Source organism: Natrix helvetica, assembly GCF_964273705.1.
Source record: "Natrix helvetica genome assembly, contig: HAP1_SCAFFOLD_284, whole genome shotgun sequence".
NCBI classification, from domain to species: Eukaryota; Metazoa; Chordata; class Lepidosauria; order Squamata; family Natricidae; genus Natrix; species Natrix helvetica.
The window spans coordinates 19,253-43,140 of NW_028113494.1; the positions used below are offsets into that span (position 1 = coordinate 19,253).

A 23,888-nucleotide genomic window follows, 5' to 3' on the forward strand; every position below is an offset into this window, starting at 1 on the left:
CTGGGAAACTTAAACAGCCTGCACATTGCATCCAAGGTCACCTTTGTGGGTTTTAAGATGTTTGCCTCCTAATCGCTACCACAAAAAAAAAATCAAGGAGGGAAGCCCCACCAAAGCTGCCTGGGGGTAGAGTTACGGACAGAAAAACAGCATTCAAATAGCGCCGTGGTGGCACAGTGGTCAGAATGCGGAATTGCAGGCCAATTCTGCCCACTGCCAAGGGTTCGATCCTAACCGGCTCAAGGTTGACTCAACCTTTCGTCCTTCTGAGGTCGGTAAAATGAGGACCCGGATTGTTGGGGGCAAGAAGCTGACTCCATAAACTGCTTAGAGAGGGCTGTAAATGCACTCTGAAGTGGTATATGTGCTATTTCTCTATCTATCATCTACCTACCTACCTACCTACCTACCTACCTACCTATCATCTATCTATCTATCTATCTATCTATCATCTATCTATCTATCTATCTATCTATCTATCATCTATCTATCTATCTATCTATCTATCTATCTATCTATCTATCTAACTATCTATCTATCATCTATCTATCTATCTATCTATCATCTATCTATCATCTATCTATCTATCTATCTATCTATCTATCTATCTATCTATCTATCTATCTATCTATCTATCTATCTATCTATCATCTATCTACCTACCTACCTACCTACCTACCTACCTACCTACCTACCTACCTACCTACCTATCCCTTCCATTCCTCTAACATCAGTAAAATGAAGACCCAGATTGTTGGGGGTAACCACTTAGAGAAGGCTGGAAACCACTGTGAAGCGGTATATATGAATACTAGTGCTATTTTGCTTCCTTCCTTCCCTCCCTCCCTTCTTTCCAAGGTATACAGTGATTAGAATGTGGTATTGCAGGCTAATTCTGCCGACTGCCAGGGGTTCGATTCTGACCAGCTCAAGGTTGACTCAGCCTTCCGTCCTTCCGAGGATGGTAAAACAAGGACCCAGATTGTTGGGGGCAAGAGGCTGACTCTGCGAACTGTTCAGAGTGGTCTGTAAAGCACTGTGAAGTGGTGTAGAAGTCTAAGTGCTATTGCTATTCAGTAAATGGCATATGCACCTCCTGGGTGCCAGCTATGGCAAAACAGGTGCACCTTCATTTCCCTCTTTACAGCCAAAAAACCTGGATGACTTACAGGGAACTGGCAAATTCCATAAGGAATTAAGAAATGTCAAACGACCTTGAGATGGTTGGTTTAACTTGAATTTATTTATTTATTGTACACTGCCCAGTGTCCCTCTTTGAGGGAGATGGGTGGTTCAAAAATGTCAAGAAAAAAAGAAAAAAAGAAAGAAATAGGGAAGGAAAGAAAGAAAGAAAGAAAGAAAGAGGGAAGGAAGGAAAAGAAGGAAGGAGGGAGGGAGGGAAAGAAGGAAGAAAGGAAGAAAAAAGAAAGAGGGAGGGAAGGAAGGAAAAAAGGAAGGGAGGGAGAAAAGAAAGAAAGGGAGGAAGGGAGGGAGGAAGTTGGAAGGAAGGAAAACAAGAAAGGAAAGAAGAAGGGAGGGAGGGAAAGAAGGAAGGAAGAAAGGAAAGAAAGAAAAAGAAAGAAGGAAAGAAGGAAGGGAGGGAGGAAGCAATGAAGGAAAGAAAGAAGGAAGGAAAGAAAGAAGAAAGGAAAGAAAAAGGGAGGGATGGAAAGAAGGAAGGAAGGAGAAAGGGAGGGAAGGAAGGAAAGAGAGAGAAGGGAGGGAGGGAAGGAAAGAAAGAAATAAAGAGAAAGAAAGAGGGAAGGAAGGAAAGAGGAAAGGAAAGAAGGGAGGGAAAGAAGGAAGGAAAGAAATGAAAGAAAGAAAAAGAAAGAAAGAAAGAAAAGAAGGAATTTGCATGCCAATGACGTATTCAGCAGGAATTTGGTCTCTCCTAAATAGGATGCTTGCTGTTATCGAAAAAGGCTTCCCTGTCATTTTAATGGGAAAAGATAACAGCTCCGTATCCCTTGCCGTTGTGATAATTGTGACTGTAAACATGCTTCTTATCAGTTACATGGCTATTCTGGGCCCTGCCTATCATCCATGGGCCAGCATGGCTTTATCTAGCAGATAGCACCCGAAGAGGTCTGCCTACTATTCTTCTGAAGCACAAGGCTTAAGTAAGGTCCTCTGTTGAGTTTTATCTCCCACTTTTCTTTTCTTTTTTAAAAACATTGCATTAGAAAACACAAATAATACCCAAGTGCTGTGCTATTCACACAATGGGAACTGGAGGCAATTAGCACTGTAAGGACGAGAGTGCATTAAATAGTTGAAAATAGAAAACTTAAAGATGATGGTGAGGTGTCAATGGAGAGAAGGTGGACGGATCATGCTGAAGAAGTTGCAACGCACCTTGGAATCGTTTTGTAGCGTGAAAAGAAAAAAAATACGTGAATCCTTGAGCTTAAGATTAAAATCTCAACCGCATTGTTGTTGATGAATGCCAAAGGAGAAATAGAAGGAAAGAAAATGAAAAGAAGCCTGGGTATTAAAGCATGAAGTTGCTCGCATTGTCCCTCTTTGCGTTCCCACCGATTTGGTCTTCTGGATTCATCTTTTGATTTAGCTCAAGGTCTAGTAAGTAGCCTGATAGTTAGAACAATTTCCTGACAGTCAGAATAATTACTCAATGGAACAACTTGGCTCCAGAAGTTGTGAATGCTCTAACACTGGAAGTTTTTAAGAAGAGATTGGATAACCCTTTGGCTGAAGTAGTGTAGGGCTTCCTGCCTAAGTGGGGGGTTGGACTAGAAGACCTCTAAAGTTCCTTTCAACTGTTATTCTATTCTATTCTATTCTATTCTATTCTATTCTATTCTATTCTATTCTATTCTATTGTTTCTATTCTATTCCATTCCATTCTATTCCATTCTATTCCATTCTATTCCATTCATATTCCATTTCTATTCCATTTCTATTCTATTCTATTCTATTCTATTCTATTCTTGAAAGCCTCCAGTGATGAAGCTCCCACAACTTCCGAAGGCAACTTCTGTTCCATGGGTTGATTGCTCTCACTGTCTGAAAATTCCTCCTTATTTCCAGGTTGAATCTCTCCTTGGTCAGTTTCCATCCATTATTCCTTGTCTGGCCTTCAGGTGCTTTGGAAAACAGCTTGACCCCCTCCTCTCTGTGGCAGTCCCTCAAACATTGGAAGACTGCTATCCTGTCTTCCCTGGTCCTTCTCTTCCCTAGACTAGCCATGCCCAGTTCCTGCAACCGTTCATTCTATGTTTTAGCCTCCAGGCCTTTGACCATCTTAGATAGATTCAGATTAACAGAGTTGGAAGGTACCTTGGAGGTCATCTAGTCCAGCCCTCCTGCCCAAGCAGGAGACCCTACACTATTTCTGACAGAGGGCAGTCCAGCCTCTTCTTGAAAGCTTCCAGGAATGAAGCTCCCACAACTTCCGAATGCAACTTCTGTTCCATGGATTGATAGTTCTCAGTGTCTGAAAATTCCTCCTTATTTCCAGGTTGAATCTCTCCTTGGTCAGTTTCCATCCATTCTTCCTTGTCTGGCCTTCAGGTGCTTTGGAAAACAGCTTGACCCCCTCCTCTCTGTGGCAGTCCCTCAAACATTGGAAGACTGCTCTCCTGTCACCCCTGGTCCTTCTCTTCACTAGACTAGCCATGCCCAGTTCCTGCAACCGTTCATCGTATGTTTATCGCAATCGATAGGAAAGAGTGAGAATTTTTAAAAAATGCAAATTGCAAAATATACTTTTTTTTTTTGCAAGCGAGTTACAAAGAGGGTCTCCTGGAAGAGGGGGGGAGGAGAAGAATTTTTCTCATCAGAAACTCCAAACGGGGCATCTCTTTATCTTTTTGTTCTCTGGGGGACTTCAATTCAGTAGCTTCATTTCATCTCGGATGGAATATGTAGTTATCACAGCAGGTTGCCTTCCCTGGCTCTGTCATCTACAGAGGTCTGTAATCCCTTATGAAAGACATGAAAGGCTGGCAGCTGTCAACACGTCTACTGACAAAGAATTATACGGAGTAACGACGTCACTGTGGAAAACACAGCGATTTTTTAAAAATACGAAATGCCAAACTTTTCTTTACAGATTTACAGAGGGACCTTGTAGAATAACAGAGTTGGAAGGGATCTTGTAGGTCATCTAGTCCAACCCTCTGCCCAAGCAGGAGAACCTACACCCTTTCTGACAGATGGCAGTCCAGTCTCTTTTGAGAGCCTCCAGGGATGAAGCTCTCACAACTTCTGAAGGCAACTTCTGTTCCATTGAATATAGAATAACAGAGTTGGAAGAGACCTTGGAGGTCATCTATACCAACCCTTGCCCAAGCAGGAGACTCTTCACCCTTTCTGACAGATGGCAGTCTGGTTTATTCTTGAAAGCCTCCAGTGATGAAGCTTCCACAACTTCAAAGGCAACTTCTGTTCCACGGAATTGATTGCTCTCACTGTCAGAAAATTCCTCCTTAATTTCCAGGTTGAATCTCTCCTTGGTCAGTTTCCATCCATTCTTCCTTGTCTGGCCTTCAGGTGCTTTGGAGAATAGCTTGCCCCCCTCCTCTCTGGGGCAGCCCCTCAAACATTGGAAGGCTGCTCTCCTGTCTCCCTTGGGCCTTCTCTTCTCTAGACTAGCCATGCCTACTTCCTGCAACCGTTCATCCTATGTTTTAGCCTCCAGGCCTTTGATCATCTTAGATAGATTCAAATTAACAGAGTTGGAAGGGACCTTGTAGGTCATCTAGTCCAACCCCCTGCCCAAGCAGGAGACCCTACACCACCTCTGACAAATGGCAGTCCAGTCTCTTCTTGAAAGCCTCTTTTCTCAGCTCCTTCAACGTCTTCTCTGTCTTTTGGTAACCATGTCTTTAAAAATTTCTTGGTGGGGGAAAAAAAAAAAACCCATGAGGGCACAGATTGTTTTCCTGTAGGTAGTCCTCGACTGATAAAACGTTCATTTAGCGACTGTTCCAAGTTACAGCCATACTGGGAAAGTGACTTAGGACTGGTCCGCTTTCATGGCTAAGGTGGGATAACAACTCACCGTCTCCTGGTGATTGGTCCAATGTTACCCAGCTAGCTTTCATGCCTTAAGGAGGGATTAGAACTCACCATTACCTAGTGATTGGGCTAAAGTTATCTGCCTAAGGCGGGACTAGAACTCACAGTCTCCTAGCAATTGGTCCAAAGCCATCCACCTGGTTTTCATGCCTAAGGCGGGACTAGAACTCAAAGTCTACTAGCGATTGGTCCAAAGCCATCCACCTGGTTTTCATGCCTAAGGCGGGACTAGAACTCGCAGTCTCCTAGCGATTGGTCCAAAGCCATCCACCTGGTTTCATGCCTAAGGCGGGACTAGAACTCGCAGTCTCCTAGCGATTGGTCCAAAGCCATCCACCTGATTTTTATGCCTAAGGCAGGACTAGAACTCGGAGTCTCCTAGCGATTGGTCCAAAGCCATCCACCTGGTTTTCATGCCTAAGGCGGGACTAGAACTCGCAGTCTCCTAGCGATTGGTCCAAAGCCATCCACCTGGTTTTCATGCCTAAGGCGGGACTAGAACTCGCAGTCTCCTAGCGATTGGTCCAAAGCCATCCACCTGATTTTTATGCCTAAGGCGGGACTAGAACTCACAGTCTCCTAGCGATTGGTCCAAAGCCATCCACCTGGTTTCATGCCTAAGGCGGGACTAGAACTCGCAGTCTCCTAGCGATTGGTCCAAAGTCATCCACCTGATTTTTATGCCTAAGGCGGGACTAGAACTCGCGGTCTCCTAGCGATTGGTCCAAAGCCATCCACCTGGTTTTCATGCCTAAGGCGGGACTAGAACTCACAGTCTCCTAGCGATTGGTCCAAAGCCATCCACCTGGTTTTCATGCCTAAGGCGGGACTAGAACTCACAGTCTCCTAGCGATTGGTCCAAAGCCATCCACCTGATTTTTATGCCTAAGGCGGGAATAGAACTCACAGTCTCCTAGCGATTGGTCCAAAGCCATCCACCTGATTTTTATGCCTAAGGCGGGACTAGAACTCGCAGTCTCCTAGCGATTGGTCCAAAGTCATCCACCTGGTTTTCATGCCTAAGGCGGGACTAGAACTCGCGGTCTCCTAGCGATTGGTCCAAAGCCATCCACCTGATTTTTATGCCTAAGGCGGGAATAGAACTCGCAGTCTCCTAGCGATTGGTCCAAAGTCATCCACCTGGTTTTCATGCCTAAGGCGGGACTAGAACTCGCGGTCTCCTAGCGATTGGTCCAAAGCCATCCACCTGGTTTTCATGCCTAAGGCGGGAATAGAACTCGCAGTCTCCTAGCGATTGGTCCAAAGCCATCCACCTGATTTTCATGCCTAAGGCGGGACTAGAACTCACAGTCTCCTAGCGATTGGTCCAAAGCCATCCACCTGGTTTTCATGCCTAAGGCGGGACTAGAACTCGCAGTCTCCTAGCGATTGGTCCAAAGCCATCCACCTGGTTTTCATGCCTAAGGCGGGACTAGAACTCGCAGTCTCCTAGCGATTGGTCCAAAGCCATCCACCTGGTTTTCATGCCTAAGGCGGGACTAGAACTCGCAGTCTCCTAGCGATTGGTCCAAAGCCATCCACCTGATTTTTATGCCTAAGGCGGGACTAGAACTCACAGTCTCCTAGCGATTGGTCCAAAGCCATCCACCTGGTTTCATGCCTAAGGCGGGACTAGAACTCGCAGTCTCCTAGCGATTGGTCCAGTCATCCACCTGATTTTCATGCCTAAGGCGGGACTAGAACTCGCGGTCTCCTAGCGATTGGTCCAAAGCCATCCACCTGGTTTTCATGCCTAAGGCGGGACTAGAACTCGCAGTCTCCTAGTGATTGGTCCAAAGCCATCCACCTGGTTTTCATGCCTAAGGCGGGACTAGAACTCGCAGTCTCCTAGCGATTGGTCCAAAGCCATCCACCTGGTTTTCATGCCTAAGGCGGGACTAGAACTCGCAGTCTCCTAGCGATTGGTCCAAAGCCATCCACCTGGTTTTCATGCCTAAGGCGGGACTAGAACTCGCAGTCTCCTAGCGATTGGTCCAAAGCCATCCACCTGATTTTTATGCCTAAGGCGGGACTAGAACTCACAGTCTCCTAGCGATTGGTCCAAAGCCATCCACCTGGTTTTCATGCCTAAGGCGGGACTAGAACTCGCAGTCTCCTAGCGATTGGTCCAAAGCCATCCACCTGATTTTTATGCCTAAGGCGGGACTAGAACTCACAGTCTCCTAGCGATTGGTCCAAAGCCATCCACCTGGTTTCATGCCTAAGGCGGGACTAGAACTCGCAGTCTCCTAGCGATTGGTCCAAAGTCATCCACCTGATTTTTATGCCTAAGGCGGGACTAGAACTCGCGGTCTCCTAGCGATTGGTCCAAAGCCATCCACCTGGTTTTCATGCCTAAGGCGGGACTAGAACTCACAGTCTCCTAGCGATTGGTCCAAAGCCATCCACCTGGTTTTCATGCCTAAGGCGGGACTAGAACTCACAGTCTCCTAGCGATTGGTCCAAAGCCATCCACCTGATTTTTATGCCTAAGGCGGGAATAGAACTCACAGTCTCCTAGCGATTGGTCCAAAGCCATCCACCTGATTTTTATGCCTAAGGCGGGACTAGAACTCGCAGTCTCCTAGCGATTGGTCCAAAGTCATCCACCTGGTTTTCATGCCTAAGGCGGGACTAGAACTCGCGGTCTCCTAGCGATTGGTCCAAAGCCATCCACCTGGTTTTCATGCCTAAGGCGGGACTAGAACTCACAGTCTCCTAGCGATTGGTCCAAAGCCATCCACCTGGTTTTCATGCCTAAGGCGGGACTAGAACTCACAGTCTCCTAGCGATTGGTCCAAAGCCATCCACCTGATTTTTATGCCTAAGGCGGGAATAGAACTCACAGTCTCCTAGCGATTGGTCCAAAGCCATCCACCTGATTTTTATGCCTAAGGCGGGACTAGAACTCACAGTCTCCTAGCGATTGGTCCAAAGTCATCCACCTGGTTTTCATGCCTAAGGCGGGACTAGAACTCGCGGTCTCCTAGCGATTGGTCCAAAGCCATCCACCTGATTTTCATGCCTAAGGCGGGACTAGAACTCGGAGTCTCCTAGCGATTGGTCCAAAGCCATCCACCTGGTTTTCATGCCTAAGGCGGGACTAGAACTCGCAGTCTCCTAGCGATTGGTCCAAAGCCATCCACCTGGTTTTCATGCCTAAGGCGGGACTAGAACTCGCAGTCTCCTAGCGATTGGTCCAAAGCCATCCACCTGGTTTTCATGCCTAAGGCGGGACTAGAACTCGCAGTCTCCTAGCGATTGGTCCAAAGCCATCCACCTGATTTTTATGCCTAAGGCGGGACTAGAACTCACAGTCTCCTAGCGATTGGTCCAAAGCCATCCACCTGGTTTCATGCCTAAGGCGGGACTAGAACTCGCAGTCTCCTAGCGATTGGTCCAAAGTCATCCACCTGATTTTTATGCCTAAGGCGGGACTAGAACTCGGAGTCTCCTAGCGATTGGTCCAAAGCCATCCACCTGGTTTTCATGCCTAAGGCGGGACTAGAACTCGGAGTCTCCTAGCGATTGGTCCAAAGCCATCCACCTGGTTTTCATGCCTAAGGCGGGACTAGAACTCGCGGTCTCCTAGCGATTGGTCCAAAGCCATCCACCTGGTTTTCATGCCTAAGGCGGGACTAGAACTCGCAGTCTCCTAGCGATTGGTCCAAAGCCATCCACCTGGTTTTCATGCCTAAGGCGGGACTAGAACTCACAGTCTCCTAGCGATTGGTCCAAAGCCATCCACCTGATTTTTATGCCTAAGGCGGGAATAGAACTCACAGTCTCCTAGCGATTGATCCAAAGCCATCCACCTGATTTTTATGCCTAAGGCGGGACTAGAACTCACAGTCTCCTAGCGATTGGTCCAAAGTCATCCACCTGGTTTTCATGCCTAAGGCGGGACTAGAACTCGCGGTCTCCTAGCGATTGGTCCAAAGCCATCCACCTGATTTTCATGCCTAAGGCGGGACTAGAACTCGGAGTCTCCTAGCGATTGGTCCAAAGCCATCCACCTGGTTTTCATGCCTAAGGCGGGACTAGAACTCGCAGTCTCCTAGCGATTGGTCCAAAGCCATCCACCTGGTTTTCATGCCTAAGGCGGGACTAGAACTCGCAGTCTCCCAGCGATTGGTCCAAAGCCATCCACCTGGTTTTCATGCCTAAGGCGGGACTAGAACTCGCAGTCTCCTAGCGATTGGTCCAAAGCCATCCACCTGATTTTTATGCCTAAGGCGGGACTAGAACTCACAGTCTCCTAGCGATTGGTCCAAAGCCATCCACCTGGTTTCATGCCTAAGGCGGGACTAGAACTCGCAGTCTCCTAGCGATTGGTCCAAAGTCATCCACCTGATTTTTATGCCTAAGGCGGGACTAGAACTCGGAGTCTCCTAGCGATTGGTCCAAAGCCATCCACCTGGTTTTCATGCCTAAGGCGGGACTAGAACTCGGAGTCTCCTAGCGATTGGTCCAAAGCCATCCACCTGGTTTTCATGCCTAAGGCGGGACTAGAACTCGCAGTCTCCTAGCGATTGGTCCAAAGTCATCCACCTGATTTTTATGCCTAAGGCGGGACTAGAACTCACAGTCTCCTAGCGATTGGTCCAAAGCCATCCACCTGATTTTTATGCCTAAGGCGGGACTAGAACTCGCAGTCTCCTAGCGATTGGTCCAAAGCCATCCACCTGGTTTTCATGCCTAAGGCGGGACTAGAACTCGCAGTCTCCTAGCGATTGGTCCAAAGCCATCCACCTGGTTTTCATGCCTAAGGCGGGACTAGAACTCGCAGTCTCCTAGCGATTGGTCCAAAGCCATCCACCTGATTTTTATGCCTAAGGCGGGACTAGAACTCACAGTCTCCTAGCGATTGGTCCAAAGCCATCCACCTGGTTTTCATGCCTAAGGCGGGACTAGAACTCGCAGTCTCCTAGCGATTGGTCCAAAGCCATCCACCTGATTTTTATGCCTAAGGCGGGACTAGAACTCGCAGTCTCCTAGCGATTGGTCCAAAGCCATCCACCTGGTTTTCATGCCTAAGGCGGGACTAGAACTCGCAGTCTCCTAGCGATTGGTCCAAAGCCATCCACCTGATTTTTATGCCTAAGGTGGGACTAGAACTCACAGTCTCCTAGCGATTGGTCCAAAGCCATCCACCTGGTTTCATGCCTAAGGCGGGACTAGAACTCAAAGTCTACTAGCGATTGGTCCAAAGCCATCCACCTGGTTTTCATGCCTAAGGCGGGACTAGAACTCAAAGTCTACTAGCGATTGGTCCAAAGCCATCCACCTGATTTTTATGCCTAAGGCGGGACTAGAACTCGCAGTCTCCTAGCGATTGGTCCAAAGCCATCCACCTGGTTTTCATGCCTAAGGCGGGACTAGAACTCGCAGTCTCCTAGCGATTGGTCCAAAGCCATCCACCTGGTTTTCATGCCTAAGGCGGGACTAGAACTCGCAGTCTCCTAGCGATTGGTCCAAAGCCATCCACCTGATTTTTATGCCTAAGGCGGGACTAGAACTCGCAGTCTCCTAGCGATTGGTCCAAAGCCATCCACCTGGTTTTCATGCCTAAGGCGGGACTAGAACTCACAGTCTCCTAGCGATTGGTCCAAAGCCATCCACCTGATTTTTATGCCTAAGGCGGGAATAGAACTCGCAGTCTCCTAGCGATTGGTCCAAAGCCATCCACCTGATTTTTATGCCTAAGGCGGGACTAGAACTCACAGTCTCCTAGCGATTGGTCCAAAGCCATCCACCTGGTTTTTATGCCTAAGGCGGGAATAGAACTCGCAGTCTCCTAGCGATTGGTCCAAAGCCATCCACCTGATTTTTATGCCTAAGGCGGGACTAGAACTCGCAGTCTCCTAGCGATTGGTCCAAAGCCATCCACCTGGTTTTCATGCCTAAGGCGGGACTAGAACTCACAGTCTCCTAGCGATTGGTCCAAAGCCATCCACCTGGTTTTTATGCCTAAGGCGGGACTAGAACTCACAGTCTCCTAGCGATTGGTCCAAAGCCATCCACCTGGTTTTTATGCCTAAGGCGGGACTAGAACTCACAGTCTCCTAGCGATTGGTCCAAAGCCATCCACCTGGTTTTCATGCCTAAGGCGGGACTAGAACTCGCAGTCTCCTAGCGATTGGTCCAAAGCCATCCACCTGGTTTTCATGCCTAAGGCGGGACTAGAACTCGCGGTCTCCTAGCGATTGGTCCAAAGCCATCCACCTGGTTTTCATGCCTAAGGCGGGACTAGAACTCGCAGTCTCCTAGCGATTGGTCCAAAGCCATCCACCTGGTTTCATGCCTAAGGCGGGACTAGAACTCGCAGTCTCCTAGCGATTGGTCCAAAGCCATCCACCTGGTTTTCATGCCTAAGGCGGGACTAGAACTCGCTTGCTCTGCCGTGCATGAAGATCAGCTGTCCAGCACGCATGCACATGCCGGAAATCAGAAGAGCAGCTATAGACAGCGCATGTGCCCACAGAGAGAGCTCTGCATGCTACCTTTGGCATGTGTGCCATGGGTTTGCCATCACAGGAATAAGCCCTCCTGTTTGTCTTCTTCTCTTCCACGCCCTCCATCCTTTCTCATAACTCCGAGGGGTCTCCCTCCCCCACCTCTCCCTCACCTTACTTACTTCACGGCCCAAAAGCAAAATAAACACCTTCCAAAATGCGTCAACCGCTTCTAAAATAAACTCCCGTTTGAGAACATCTGCTCCACAGCTGCACGACAACCTTTCTTTCTTTTTTTCCCCCATTCCTGATTTATTCCTTCACCTGTTATCACGGTCTCCCACCAGCTTCCGGAGAGAACACACACACACCCCCCTCTCTGATCACGCTGAGAAAAACGCTTCCGTTCTCTGCTACACAATCCAGGTAATTTATTGGCACCTTTTACGGTAGTTATTTCGTTCGCAGTCTTCCCCCCCAAAAAAACCCAGAAGTACCAATTTAGACTGATTGAGACTTCGACGATGGACACCGGGAGGAAGGCAACCAAAGGGCCCTGCAGCCTATGGCAATGATGGCAAACCTTTTCGGCATCAAGTGCCCAAACCAGAACGTGTGTGTGTGTGTGTGTGTGTGTGTATGTGTGTATGCTGGAGCAGCAAAAACCTGAAGACCAGCAGGCTGGCGCACGCCTGCCTGTTTTTGGCTGGCTTTGGGAGCATTTTTTTGGCTTGAAAAATGGTCCAAAAATCAGCCTGAAAATGGCCTGGAAAACAGACAGAAAATGGCGCAAAAAATGTTGTTTGGGCATTTTCAGGGCATTTTCCAGCACTCTGGTGCCCATGATGACCAGCTGGCCATTGGCAACCAGAAAAGCAGCTGGCAATGGCACGCATGCCCACAGAGAGGGCTCTGCATGCCACCTCTGGCATGCGTGCCATAGGTTCGCCATCTTGGGCTTATGGGTTTGGTTTTTGCTCCATTGCCGAAAACAATCCAAACCAAAGAACATCAACATTCAACTTCGATCTTAAATTTCACTTTGGTGTGAAAGAATAAAAAAGCCAAGGAAAATATTGACACTCGAGTGGAAAGAACATCCTGAGTGCCGGTCATGAGAAAAAAACTTGACTAATTTGCATACTGGCCCCACCGACAAACTCTCACCCCCTCCTTCGAACTCTCACCCCCTCCTTCAAATTTTAAGAAGAGCCACTGTGGCTACACAGGCAGTCCTCAGCTTCGTTTAGTGACCATTCGAAGTTACAATAGCACTGAAAAAAGTGAGTTGAGGCCATTTGTCACACATGCTTTGCGGCATCCCCTTGGTCAAGTGATCAAAATGCAAATGCTTGGCAACTGGCATGTACTTATGACAGTTGCAGTGTCCTGGGGGTCATGTGATCCGCTTTTGCAACCTTCTAACAAGCAGAGTCAATGGGGAAACCAGATTCACTTAACAACCGTGTTACTAACTGAACCATTGCCGTGATTTACTTAACCACTGTGGCAAGGATTGTCAGAAAATGGGGCAAAGCTCACTTAACAACTGTCTCACTTAGCATCAGGAATTTTGGGCTAAATTTGTGGTTGTAAATTCAGAACTATCTGTATATACAAACTATATTCACCTGTATTCATCCTCCTTAAAGGTAAAGTTTCCCCTCGCACATATGTGCTAGTTGTTCCTGACTCTAGGGGGCAGTGCTCATCTCCGTTTCAAGGCGAAGAGCCTGCGCTGTCCGAAGATGTCTCCATGGTCATGTGGCCGGCGTGACTCAATGCCGAAGGCGCACAGAACACTGTTCCCTTCCCACCAAAGGTGGTCCCTATTTTTCTACTTGCATTTTTACATGCTTTCGAACTGCAGAAGCTGGGACAAGTCACGGGAGCTCACTCCGTTACGCGGCGCTAGGGATTTGAACCGCCGAACTGCCGACCTTTCTGATCGACAAGCTCAGCGTCTTAAAGGTTAATTCTGTGGGGTCCTTGGTGCTCTCTGAGTTTGGTTGTGAGCAGCAAAAACCCCACAGTTCAATCCCCAGCTACAAATATTTTCTCCCAGAGGTTAATTCAGAAGCTGAGTTAAATCTGTGGTGGGCAACGATTGACCTCCAAGGGTTGCAACCCTCACTTCCTAGTACCTTTGTCTCCGTCCTTCTGGTGGTCCCGTCTTCTGAAGTCACAATAGAAACATGAGACGTGGGGGTACCAGGGTCTTCTTCGACGGTCACCGTCTCCTCTACCTTCTCTTGGGGCTCCTGCATCATTGCTATGGAAGTCTGGTTGCTGGGACTTTGCTCCTGGAGAAGAAAGAAAGGGATGATCTCAAGACCTTCACCAGAAAAGGAGGAGAGCAAGGCTACGATCAAATTTAAGAAGGGTATAAACGCTTGCCCAAGTCAGAACCTAAACTGCCCCCAAAACTCATAGCATAGCATAGCGAATAAAATAGAATAGCATAGAAAGAATAGAATAGAATAGAATAGAATATAGAATAGAGTAGGAATTAGAATAGAATGGAATGGAATGTATAGAATAGAATATAGAATAAGAATAAGGATAGGACAGGACAGGACAGAATAGAAAGAATAGAATAGAAATTAGAATAGAATAGAATAGAATATAGAATAGAGTAGGAATTAGAATAGAATGGAATGGAATATATAGAATAGAATATAGAATAAGAATAAGGATAGGACAGGACAGGACAGAATAGAAAGAATAGAATAGAAATTAGAATAGAATAGAATAGAATAGAATAGAATATAGAATAGAGTAGGAATTAGAATAGAATGGAATGGAATATATAGAATAGAATATAGAATAAGAATAAGGATAGAATGGGATAGGATAGGACAGGACAGGACAAAATAGAAAGAATAGAATAGAAATTAGAAGAGAAGAGAAGAAGAGAAGAGAATTCTTTATTGTGTGGTTGGACACACAAGGAATTTGTCTTAGTGCATATGCTCTCAGTGTACATAAAAGAAAAGATATATTCATCACGAATCATAAAGTACAACACTTAATGATAGTTATAGGATACAATTAAGCAATCAAATCATACGAGGAAACCATCAATATAAATCGTAAGGATACAAGCAACAAAGCTATAGTCATACAGTCATAAGTGGGAAGAGATGGGTGAATTTACTTTCATTTCCTGGCACATTTCTTAACACACTGACAACATTTTGCAAAGATAATTGTTATTTTGGTTCACTGTAGAGTCAGCCAGATGTTCAGATTAGATCTGGCATTTTTGTCTGCCTATCGAGTCCTTCTCAAAGATCTGGGATAGACACACAGATGTGGATGTTTGATGGTGTTAAATGTCTCATTGCAGGATGTAGGTTGTTCCGAATAAAGCTGCCTTGTGCAATTGACCAATGGGGATTTTGTCAATTACAGGCCATCCTTGATTTACAGCAGTTCATTTAATGACTAGGCTGATAGAATTTTGTCAAGAGAATACGATGGTCATAGCAAACACTCTTTTCCAACAACCCAAGAGGCAACTCTACACGTGGACATCATCAGATGGTCAACACAGAAATCAGATTGACTATGGGAAGGTCAGATTGACGCTGGCTCCTAGGGAGGAAAGCTATGGCAAATCCAAACAGCAGACTAAAAAGCAGACATCACCCTGCCAACAAAAGTGCATCTAGTCAAGGTTGTGGTTTTCCCACTTGCAATGGATGGCTGTGAAAGTGGGACCATAAGGACGGCTGAGCGCCAAAGAACGAAGGCCTTTGAACTCTGGTGCTGGAGAAGACTCCTGCGAGGCCCTTGGACTGCAAGGCCATCCAACCGGTCAGTCCTAGAGGAGATCCACCCTGACTGCTCTTTAGAAGGCCAGATCCTGAAGAGGAAACTGAAAGACTTTGGCCACCTAATGAGAAGGAAGAAAGACTCCCTGGAGAAGAGCCTCATGCTGGGAACGATGGAGGGCAAAAGAAGAAGAAGGGGACGGCAGAGAAGGAGGGGGCTGGATGGAGTCACCGAAGCAGCAGGCGTGAGCTTCAATGGACCTCAGAGGATGGCAGAGGACAGGAAGGCCTGGAGGAACGTTGTCCATGGGGTCGCGATGGATCGGACACAACTTTGCAACTAACAACAACAACAACATTTAATGGCTGTTCAAAGTTACAACCATCTGTTACAACAGTACTGAAAAGAGAGACATATGATGAGTTTTCACACTTATGACCATCGCAGCATCCCCGTGGTCACGTGTCCAAAATTCAGACGCTTGGCAACCGACTCATATTTATGACGGTTGCAGTGCCCCAGGCTCATATGGTTCCCTTGGGTAACCTTCTGAGCCGCAAAGTAAAGGGGGAAGCCAAATTCACTTAACAACGGCGTTCTTAACTTAGCAACGGCAGAGACTCACTTAACAATGGTCTTGCTTAGCAACATAAATTCGGGGCTCAATTTTTGAGGAATTACCTGTACTATTATTATTCAGGGAAAAAAATCAACGGAACAATTGCAGCATTTTGGGGTTCATTTGGCTAAAGACACGCCTTCCTTCCTGTTCTGACCCAGACTTCCTTAAAAAGCAAGAAGCAGAGTCTTGGTCCTGGCAAAACCTCTTTTATTTACACGATTGTGAATTCCTTTGATTCACAGTCAGCCAGGCTTAGCAAACAGTCTTTCAGAGGAATGTTTATCCACATGCACCTTATCTCGCTTGGAAAAGCTGCCAGATAACTAGTTTCCAAACGCAGGGCAAGGCAAAACTTGGCACAGAGTCTCTTATAGTCACAAAAAGAATTTTCCACTCTTGACATAACGGAAGGAACAAATTGTTTCCTGCAAAAGCCCCCTCCCCATTCACTCCTCTTTTGTTTCCTCTGCGAGGGGCCAATCACCTCCAAGATGTGGCTTTACTCTTGAGTTGACCCTGCTTTCTTAGCTGTTCTTGTCTTCTGGCAGCTCTGTGCATGCACACACTGGGAACAGGCTCCTGCTGTTCCTCTGCCTCACTGCTGTCTAGGCTCCCTCTCTGCCTCCGACGCTTCCCTCAGCCCCCAGGACTGCTCCCCATCCCTCCCTAACCTCCTCACTGTCCGATTCTGCTGCCAGCTCTGCCGGCCGCAGAAGTGTTGCCACAACACTTCTCCCTTCTCTACGTTTTCTTAATGCTGGCATTTTTTTAAAAAAAATCATCTATGCATTTTTCTCCTTGGGTGTCTGGAGTTTTCTCTTTAATGCTCACACTTTTGAGGTTAAACTGACCGGGGGGGGGGGCACGCTGTCGTCCTAATGGATGCACTCCGTAACTGCAGTAAATGGCCATGTTTCAAAGGCCTCATTTACTGCTTATTCACAAGAAATGGTATTGTCATATTTAAAAGCAATTTCTATGCCGCCTCCACTCCTTAGGTCAAGATGCTACGTTCCTAGATATGACACCTCTAAATAACAAATGCTCGACGGAATACCGGATTCTAAATCTATGGAGTTACTTAGTGGCGTTACTTATAGTTGAAGGCTTCTCTCAAGCACCCGAGGGGCTATCACAGGGAAGGGGGGGGGGTTAATTTATTCTCCCTAGCACCCGAAAGAGGACGGGAAACAATGGACAGAAACTCCTCAGAAAAAGATCCAATTTTAGATTAGATTAACAGAGTTGGAAGGGACCTTGTAGGTCATCTACTCCAACCCCCAGCCCAAGAAGGAGACCCTACACCCTTTCTGACATATGGCAGTCCAGTCTCTTCTTGAAAGTCTCCAGGGATGAAGCTCCCACAACTTCCGAAGGCAACTTCTGTTCCATGGGTTGATTGTTCTCACTGTCAGAAAATTTCTCCTTGTTTCCAGGTTGAATCTCTCCTTGTTCAGTTTCCTTATTCAGTTTCCATCCATTAGTCCTTCTCTGGCCTTCGGGTGCTTTGGAAAATAGCTTGACCCCCTTTTCTCTGTGGCAGCCCCTCAAATATTGGAAAAACCTGGACATGTTGTGGCACTGAGAAGGACTAATCAATGGAATGGCTTCCTTCCAGAAGTTATGGGTGTTCCATCCCCATTTGTCCAGGATTGTTATGAGGACTCCTGACATAGGCAGGGGGTTGGACTAGAAGACCTCCAAGGTCCCTTTCAGTCTTAGGACTCTATGATTCGCACCACTCTTGAACCGGTCTCCATTTGTCATTGTTCTTCTTCACACTTCACAACCCTTGAGATGGGAGGAAAGGACATCCCTCTTAAATCCCTGCCCTCGCCACATTCCTCCCACTGAACTACAGCAAGGAGGCTGGTTGTATTACTTCCCTGGCAGAAACTCAGAGATTCTGTTCCAAGGGAGTTCAATCTTTCAAAGTCAATCTCCAAAGCGCCTTGGTCAATTGATTTAGAAAGAGCTGGATACAATTCAGGGGTGTGATGGGCATTTGCAATGTGCCTCTTTCGAAGGATTTGATCTGGGCTCGTTCCAGTTTTCAAGAATGATTCCTTCCTCCCTTCTCTCTGTTTCTTTTTCTTCTCCTTCCCTCCTTCCTTCATCTCCCTCCCTCCCTCTCATTGTCCTTCCTTCCTTCTCTCCTTTCTTTCACACCTTCCCCCCTCCCTCCCATGTCCTTCCTTCTTTCCCTCCCATCTTCCTTTCTTCCTTCCATCCTACCTTCTTTCTTCTTTCTTTTTCTTTCTTTCTTTCTCCCCCACTCCCTTCTTCCTTCATCTTGCTCCCTCCCTCATTGCCCTTTCTTCCTTCCCTCCCTTCTTTCACACCTTCCCACTCCCTCCCATCTTCCCTCCTTCCTCATCTCCCTTCCACTCATTGTCCTTCCTTCTTTCCCTCACATCTTCCTTCCTTCCCTCCCTTCTTTCATACTTTCCCCCTCCCTCCCATCTTCCTTCCTTCCTTATCTCCCTTCCACTCACTGTCCTTCCTTTCTTCCCTCCCATCTTCCTTCCTTCCATACTCGCTTTTTTCTTTCTTTCTCTCCTCCCTCCTTCATCTCCCTCCCTCCCTCCCTCCCCCTCATTGTCCTTCCTTCCTTCCCTCCCTCCTTCCCTCTCATTGACCTTCCTTCCCTCCCATCTTTCCTCCTCCCTTCCTTCCTGGCTGACATTCTCCAGAGTTTTGTCCAGAGTAATATAGAGAGGGTTGGTTCATCTCACAGGATTCCGTTTGCAGTAAAAGTTAACTGGAGATCCAAATTAAGAGCCTTCCTCCCTCCCACTCCTTATCCCCAAATCCACAGGCGTTATTAATTTCACCACAGCCAAGGCGCTCACGGCTGATGTTGACAGATGACGTCCGTGCAAGCTCTCTCTATTTTGATCTGCGTGGGAAGACCCACCTGGGTTGTTGATCTAAATAGAACAACAAGATATATGAAGTTTAAAAATGGGACTCTCTGGAGATTCTTGTTTTGGAGAATTCTCGTAATTGTAAGAGGGGGAGGAACGTGCTTCAAAAAACTCTTTTGTTTTGAAGGCACGTGTAAACATTTGCAAGCTTTGAAGGCCGTATTCTTTTATCAACACAACCTACTTGGAGTTTATTTTAATCACAGGTCCATGAGGATTCTGCACCGGTTGTAAGTGTGAAGCTGGTCATAAGCCCCCTTTTTCAGTGCCGTGACTCTGAACGGTCATTAAACGAATGGCTTTAAGGCAAGGACTACCTGTAGAGTCAGAAGTTGTGGGAGCTTCATCCCAGGAAGCTTTCAAGAAGAGACTGGACTGCCACCTGTCAAAAATGATGTACGCTCTGCTGTTTGGGTGGGGATGAGGGTTGGACTAGATGACCTACAAGGCCCCTTCCAACTCTGTTAATCTGCAATCTGTAAATGGAGAACTTTCAGTAATACATGGAACTTAAAGATGAAAGAGAGAATCCAGGTATTGTTGCTCTTGTCCTAGAAAGACTTGAGTGTTACTTTTAAAGGATTTGTGGGCACAACGAAAGATCAAACCTGTTGCATATATTTTTACTAGTAACTGGATACCCATGCTTCGCAACGAAACTATGCGATCGGGCTACACAGGAGAAATTTGGTTCACAATCCGTTGCCTCAGTGGTGGTCGGTGATTGAAACACTTAAGGGAATATTGCTCCCGCTGCCGCCTTGACTCCGGAAGCAGTTCCATAGCTGGAAGGTGTAGACATTTAGGTGAGCTACCAACGTTTAGTACTGTAAGGAGCCCCAGGCTGCTCCTGAGGGAAGGAGTGGAACGATTGCCAATTTGAACTGAGGTAACGGAATGTGAGGCAACTGGCAGTTGGAACAGAGTTCTTTTCAGGTGAGGAGGGGGAGTAGAACTCCTCAGCATCAGAGCGCATGTTAATTACTGTATAAGAAATACTAATGATCTGATGGTCATTTCGAAAAATCCTTCCTTAGAGAGCACCTAGAAGCCAAGAGGAACATACATGCCAAATTTCAAGGTTGTAGGCTTTACAGTTCTGGAGATTTCATGTTGAGTGAGTGGCCCTTGCTTTTTATACAGTATATATAGATTTAGAGTCCTCTCAGTTTGAGTGGAGGTCTTCTCCTGTCATCCTGTTTGGAAACAATTATGAATTCTTACAATACAAGGCTCAAAAATCTCATTTCTTCTTTGATGTTGATCCCCCAAAACCGGGAGAACTCCAAAGAAGAAAATTTGGGGCCCACCGAATCTCCCCAAAACTGAGCCAAGCAGGGGATTTTATTTCCCAAATAATTTATTTTATTCTTTTGGAGAGACTTTGCCAGGATTCCAGGTAACATCCCCCAACGAAAGAAGACTCCGAAGCTTGAGGTTCCTCAAAGTTCCATTTGATTAGAGATGTCCTATTGGCACATCTGGGAAAACCCGAATCTGAAAGCTTCCAGGTGTTCCCCACCCAAAAGAAAGTCCAAGTCCCTGCCCAGCACCCACATGTCCATCCCATGGCCCAATCAGGCACTGTCCAAAACTGGAGATGCTTCCCAGTCACGCCCCTCCAGGTGCAGGCCAAGACGTCCTTGACTCTCTGAGAAAGGAATGTTATTATGACTATATATCTCCCATTCTCCATATAATCCCCCCTCCCAATTTCCCACAGTTAAAAATTGTGGCAGGCCTGAATGCTTCCAGGCCTGGCAGATTTCGCCTTCCAAACTACTTAACTATATAGGTTAAAATATATGAAATATAGATGCGTATAGAATTCTTAAGAAGATGAACAAAGTGAGGTGTGTATTGCTTGTTATTTTACACAGCAGATCAATGGAATTTGTAATGAACATTGCGCAGCAAGGATTGTTATTTAAAGACAATTAAATGTAAACTAAGTTAAGATGTGGAAAAATGGAGGGGGAACACGAAATATACTTATAATGAGATTATAAAGACAGAATTAGACATTTAGGGCGGGTAATGATCTATAACTATACAATATTATGATGAGAATAGCTGGGATTTGCAATCAGGTCCACATTCCGGCCAAAAATTAGTTAGGTTATGTGTGTGTTTAAAATTATAATTGATATATATGTGTACTTTTCCCCCTTCATTTCTTCAAAAAATTAAAGATGTTTATAGATATGAAATTATAAATACCATCAATATAAAATGGAGTTTGCTCAGAGGATGAAATACACCAAGTAAATGAGAAGAAGAGTGTGGAAGAGAGGAGAGAGGTAAGAGAAGAAGAGAGGGTAAGGAGAGAGGGTAAGGAGGGAAGAGGAGGAGAGAAAGGAGGAGTGGAAAGGGGAAAGAGGAGAAGGAGAGAGGTAAGGGAAGAAGAGAAGGATAGGAGAGAGGGTAAGGGGGGAAGAGGAGGAGAGAAAGAAGGAGTGGAAAGGGGAAAGGAGAAGGAGAGAGGTAAGGGAAGAAGAGAAGGATAGGAGAGAGAGTAAGGGAGGAGAGGAGGAGAGAAAGGAGTAGAAAGGGGAAAGAGGAGAAGGAAATAGGTAAGGGAAGAAGAAAGGGATAGGAGAGAGGGGAAGGGGGAAGAGGAGGAGAGAAAGAAGGAGTGGAAAGGGGGAGAGAGGATAAGGAGAGAGGAAGGGGAAGGAGGGAAGAAGGATGACAGAGGGAAGAAAGGAGGAGGAGAGAGGGAGAAGAAAGTGGCAGACAGGGTACAAATATGGTATATGGGGAACAGAAGAGCCAATAATTGTTTTTGGAGGTGGATGGCAAGACGAATTGATGTTAATATTTAATAATACCAAATAATGTTGGATATGTAACAGAATACATGTGGTTATTTATTATGAAAATGGAAAAAAAACTTAAAAAAAAACACTATTTGCCGACTGGAAGATAGCGCCGTTCTAAAAATCTCCCAGGTTTGTCATTTTCCAAGACTGGCACTAATTCTGTTTTGTTTTTGTTTTTTAAAGAAGGCTCTATGGTTCATTTAAAACCTACTTCATGTCTGGGTACTTTCCAAGCTTCCAAAATTTGCTTTGCCCGCAGGCAGATCAGGATGCAGAGTGGGGGAGTTTTATTTGAGTTCGAAATATATTTTGAAAGAGTTGCAAAACAACAACAACAACAAAAAAAACAGACTTGAAAAGAGTAAAAAAAAAACACAACCACAACACTCCCCCCCCCTTTTCCTCCTAGTATTCTTCTCAGGCTGAATGTCACAAAGAAAGAATTTATTGCTTGAGGGATTTGAGCCAAGAGGAAATAAGATGAAGAGTCAGGGGTTGAGATGGAACAACACTTTGAAAGACATTACTCCTTCTAAGAATGTTATTGATGGGTGATTGATTGATCGATCGATCAATCAAATTGTCAACGTTGACTTTTAGCAACTCCAAAGGTTTTGCCTAGGATAATCTTGTGCCAACCTGGTACTTCAGCTCTTCCAAAGAGTTACCCATTGCTAAGTCCATCCACTTTGCTGCTGATTGTCCTTCTCTTTCAGAGTTATTAATATTAATAATACACTAATGTAAATGCTTCAGAAGGGGAAGGACTGGCCCAAGGTTAAGCATGGATTTTCATGGTTGGCTAGAGGTTTAAAACGGAATGCCCCCCAATCTTACATTCTTGCAATTTTACTTTTACTAAGAGGAAACACTGAGAGGAAGAGATGCTCAAAATGGGAGGGGGAGGGAGGGAAGGAGGGAGGGAGGGAGGGAGGGAGGGAGGGAGGGAGGGAGGGAGGAAGGAAGGAAGGAAGGAAGATATGGAAAATAGTCAAGGGGAGGGAGCGAGGGAGGGGAGAAAGAAAGGAAAATATGAAAAATATTCAGAGGGAGGGAGGAAAGGAAGGAAGGAAGGAAAGACAGAAGGAAAGAACAAAGAAAGGAAGAAAGAAAATATGAAAAATATTTGGAGGGAGGGAGGAAAGGAGGGAGGGAAGGAAAATATGAAAACTATTCGGAGGGAGGGAGGGAGGCAAGGAAGGAAAAAATATTCGGAGGGAGGGAAGGAAGGAAGGAAAGAAGGAAGGAAAGTAAATATGAAAAATATTTGGAGAGAGGGAGGGAAGGAAGGGAAAGAAGGAAGGAAGGAAAGAACGAAGAAAGGAAGAAAGGAAATAAAATATGGAAAATATTCAGAGGGAAGGAAGGAAGGAAGGAAAATACTTGGAGGGAGGGAGGGAGGGACATGCTTGGCAATGGGCTCATACTTATGACCGTTGCTGTATCCTGATTTCCTTTTGCAACCTTCTGACAAGCAAAGTCACTGGGGAAATTAAATTCATTCAAGAACCGTGTTACTAAGTTAACAATTGCATCAATTCATTTAACAACTATGACAAGGAAGGACGTAAAATGGGGCAACACTCACTTAAGCAATGCCTTGCTTAAAACAGAAATGCTGGGCTCCACTGGGGGGTCGTAAGTAGAGGACTGCCGGAATTGCATATGAAAGTGGCGGGTTTGCAGGGCGTCAAAACAGAGGAGAGAGAAGGACGAGCGGTCGGCTGACCTTCGGAGCCCCCAAATCCCCTGGGGTTTTGGAGCCAGGAGAGGGAGAGGTGGAAAGAGCACGTCAGGTCACTGAGTGGGGAGACTGAGGCAACCACACTGGGTGGAACAATGAGAAAATTATTCTCATCACGGAGCCAGAGACCTTTTCTGCTGGGGAAACAAAGAGGCCAAACGATGAAAGGCTTCGCATTGATTTTCTTGACCTCCCATTAAAAGAAGGAAGATGTTTTGACCTCAACTGCCAGGGGAGGGAGGGAGGAAAATGGGAGGGAGAAAGATGGGAGAGAGGGAGGAGAAAGGGAAAGGAACTAACAGAAGGGAAGGGGAGGGAAGGAGGAGAAAGAGAGAGAGAGAGAAAGAAAAAGGGAGGGAGGGAGGAAAATAGGAAGGAGAAGGAGAAAGTGAAAGGAACTAACAGAAAGGGAAGGGGAGGAAAGGAGGGGAAGAGAGAGAGAGACAAAAGAGGGAGGAAGGAAGGGAGAGAGAGAGAGAAAGAGAAACAAAAAGGGAG

General features: G+C 46.2%; 1 protein-coding gene across 1 annotated transcript in view; it reads right to left on the minus strand.

Annotated features, from left to right (window-relative positions):
* The window catches only part of LOC309382375 (splicing regulator ARVCF-like), a gene marked incomplete at its 3' end in the record, with an annotated part of 33,050 nt that extends 19,249 nt beyond the window's left edge, over positions 1-13,801 (minus strand). Inside the window, exon 1 of the mRNA XM_081971886.1 lies at positions 13,643-13,801. Coding sequence (XP_081828012.1) covers positions 13,643-13,768 — 126 coding nt within the window. The remainder of the gene's footprint in view (positions 1-13,642) is intronic.
* Between the last annotated feature and the right edge of the window lie 10,087 nt (positions 13,802-23,888).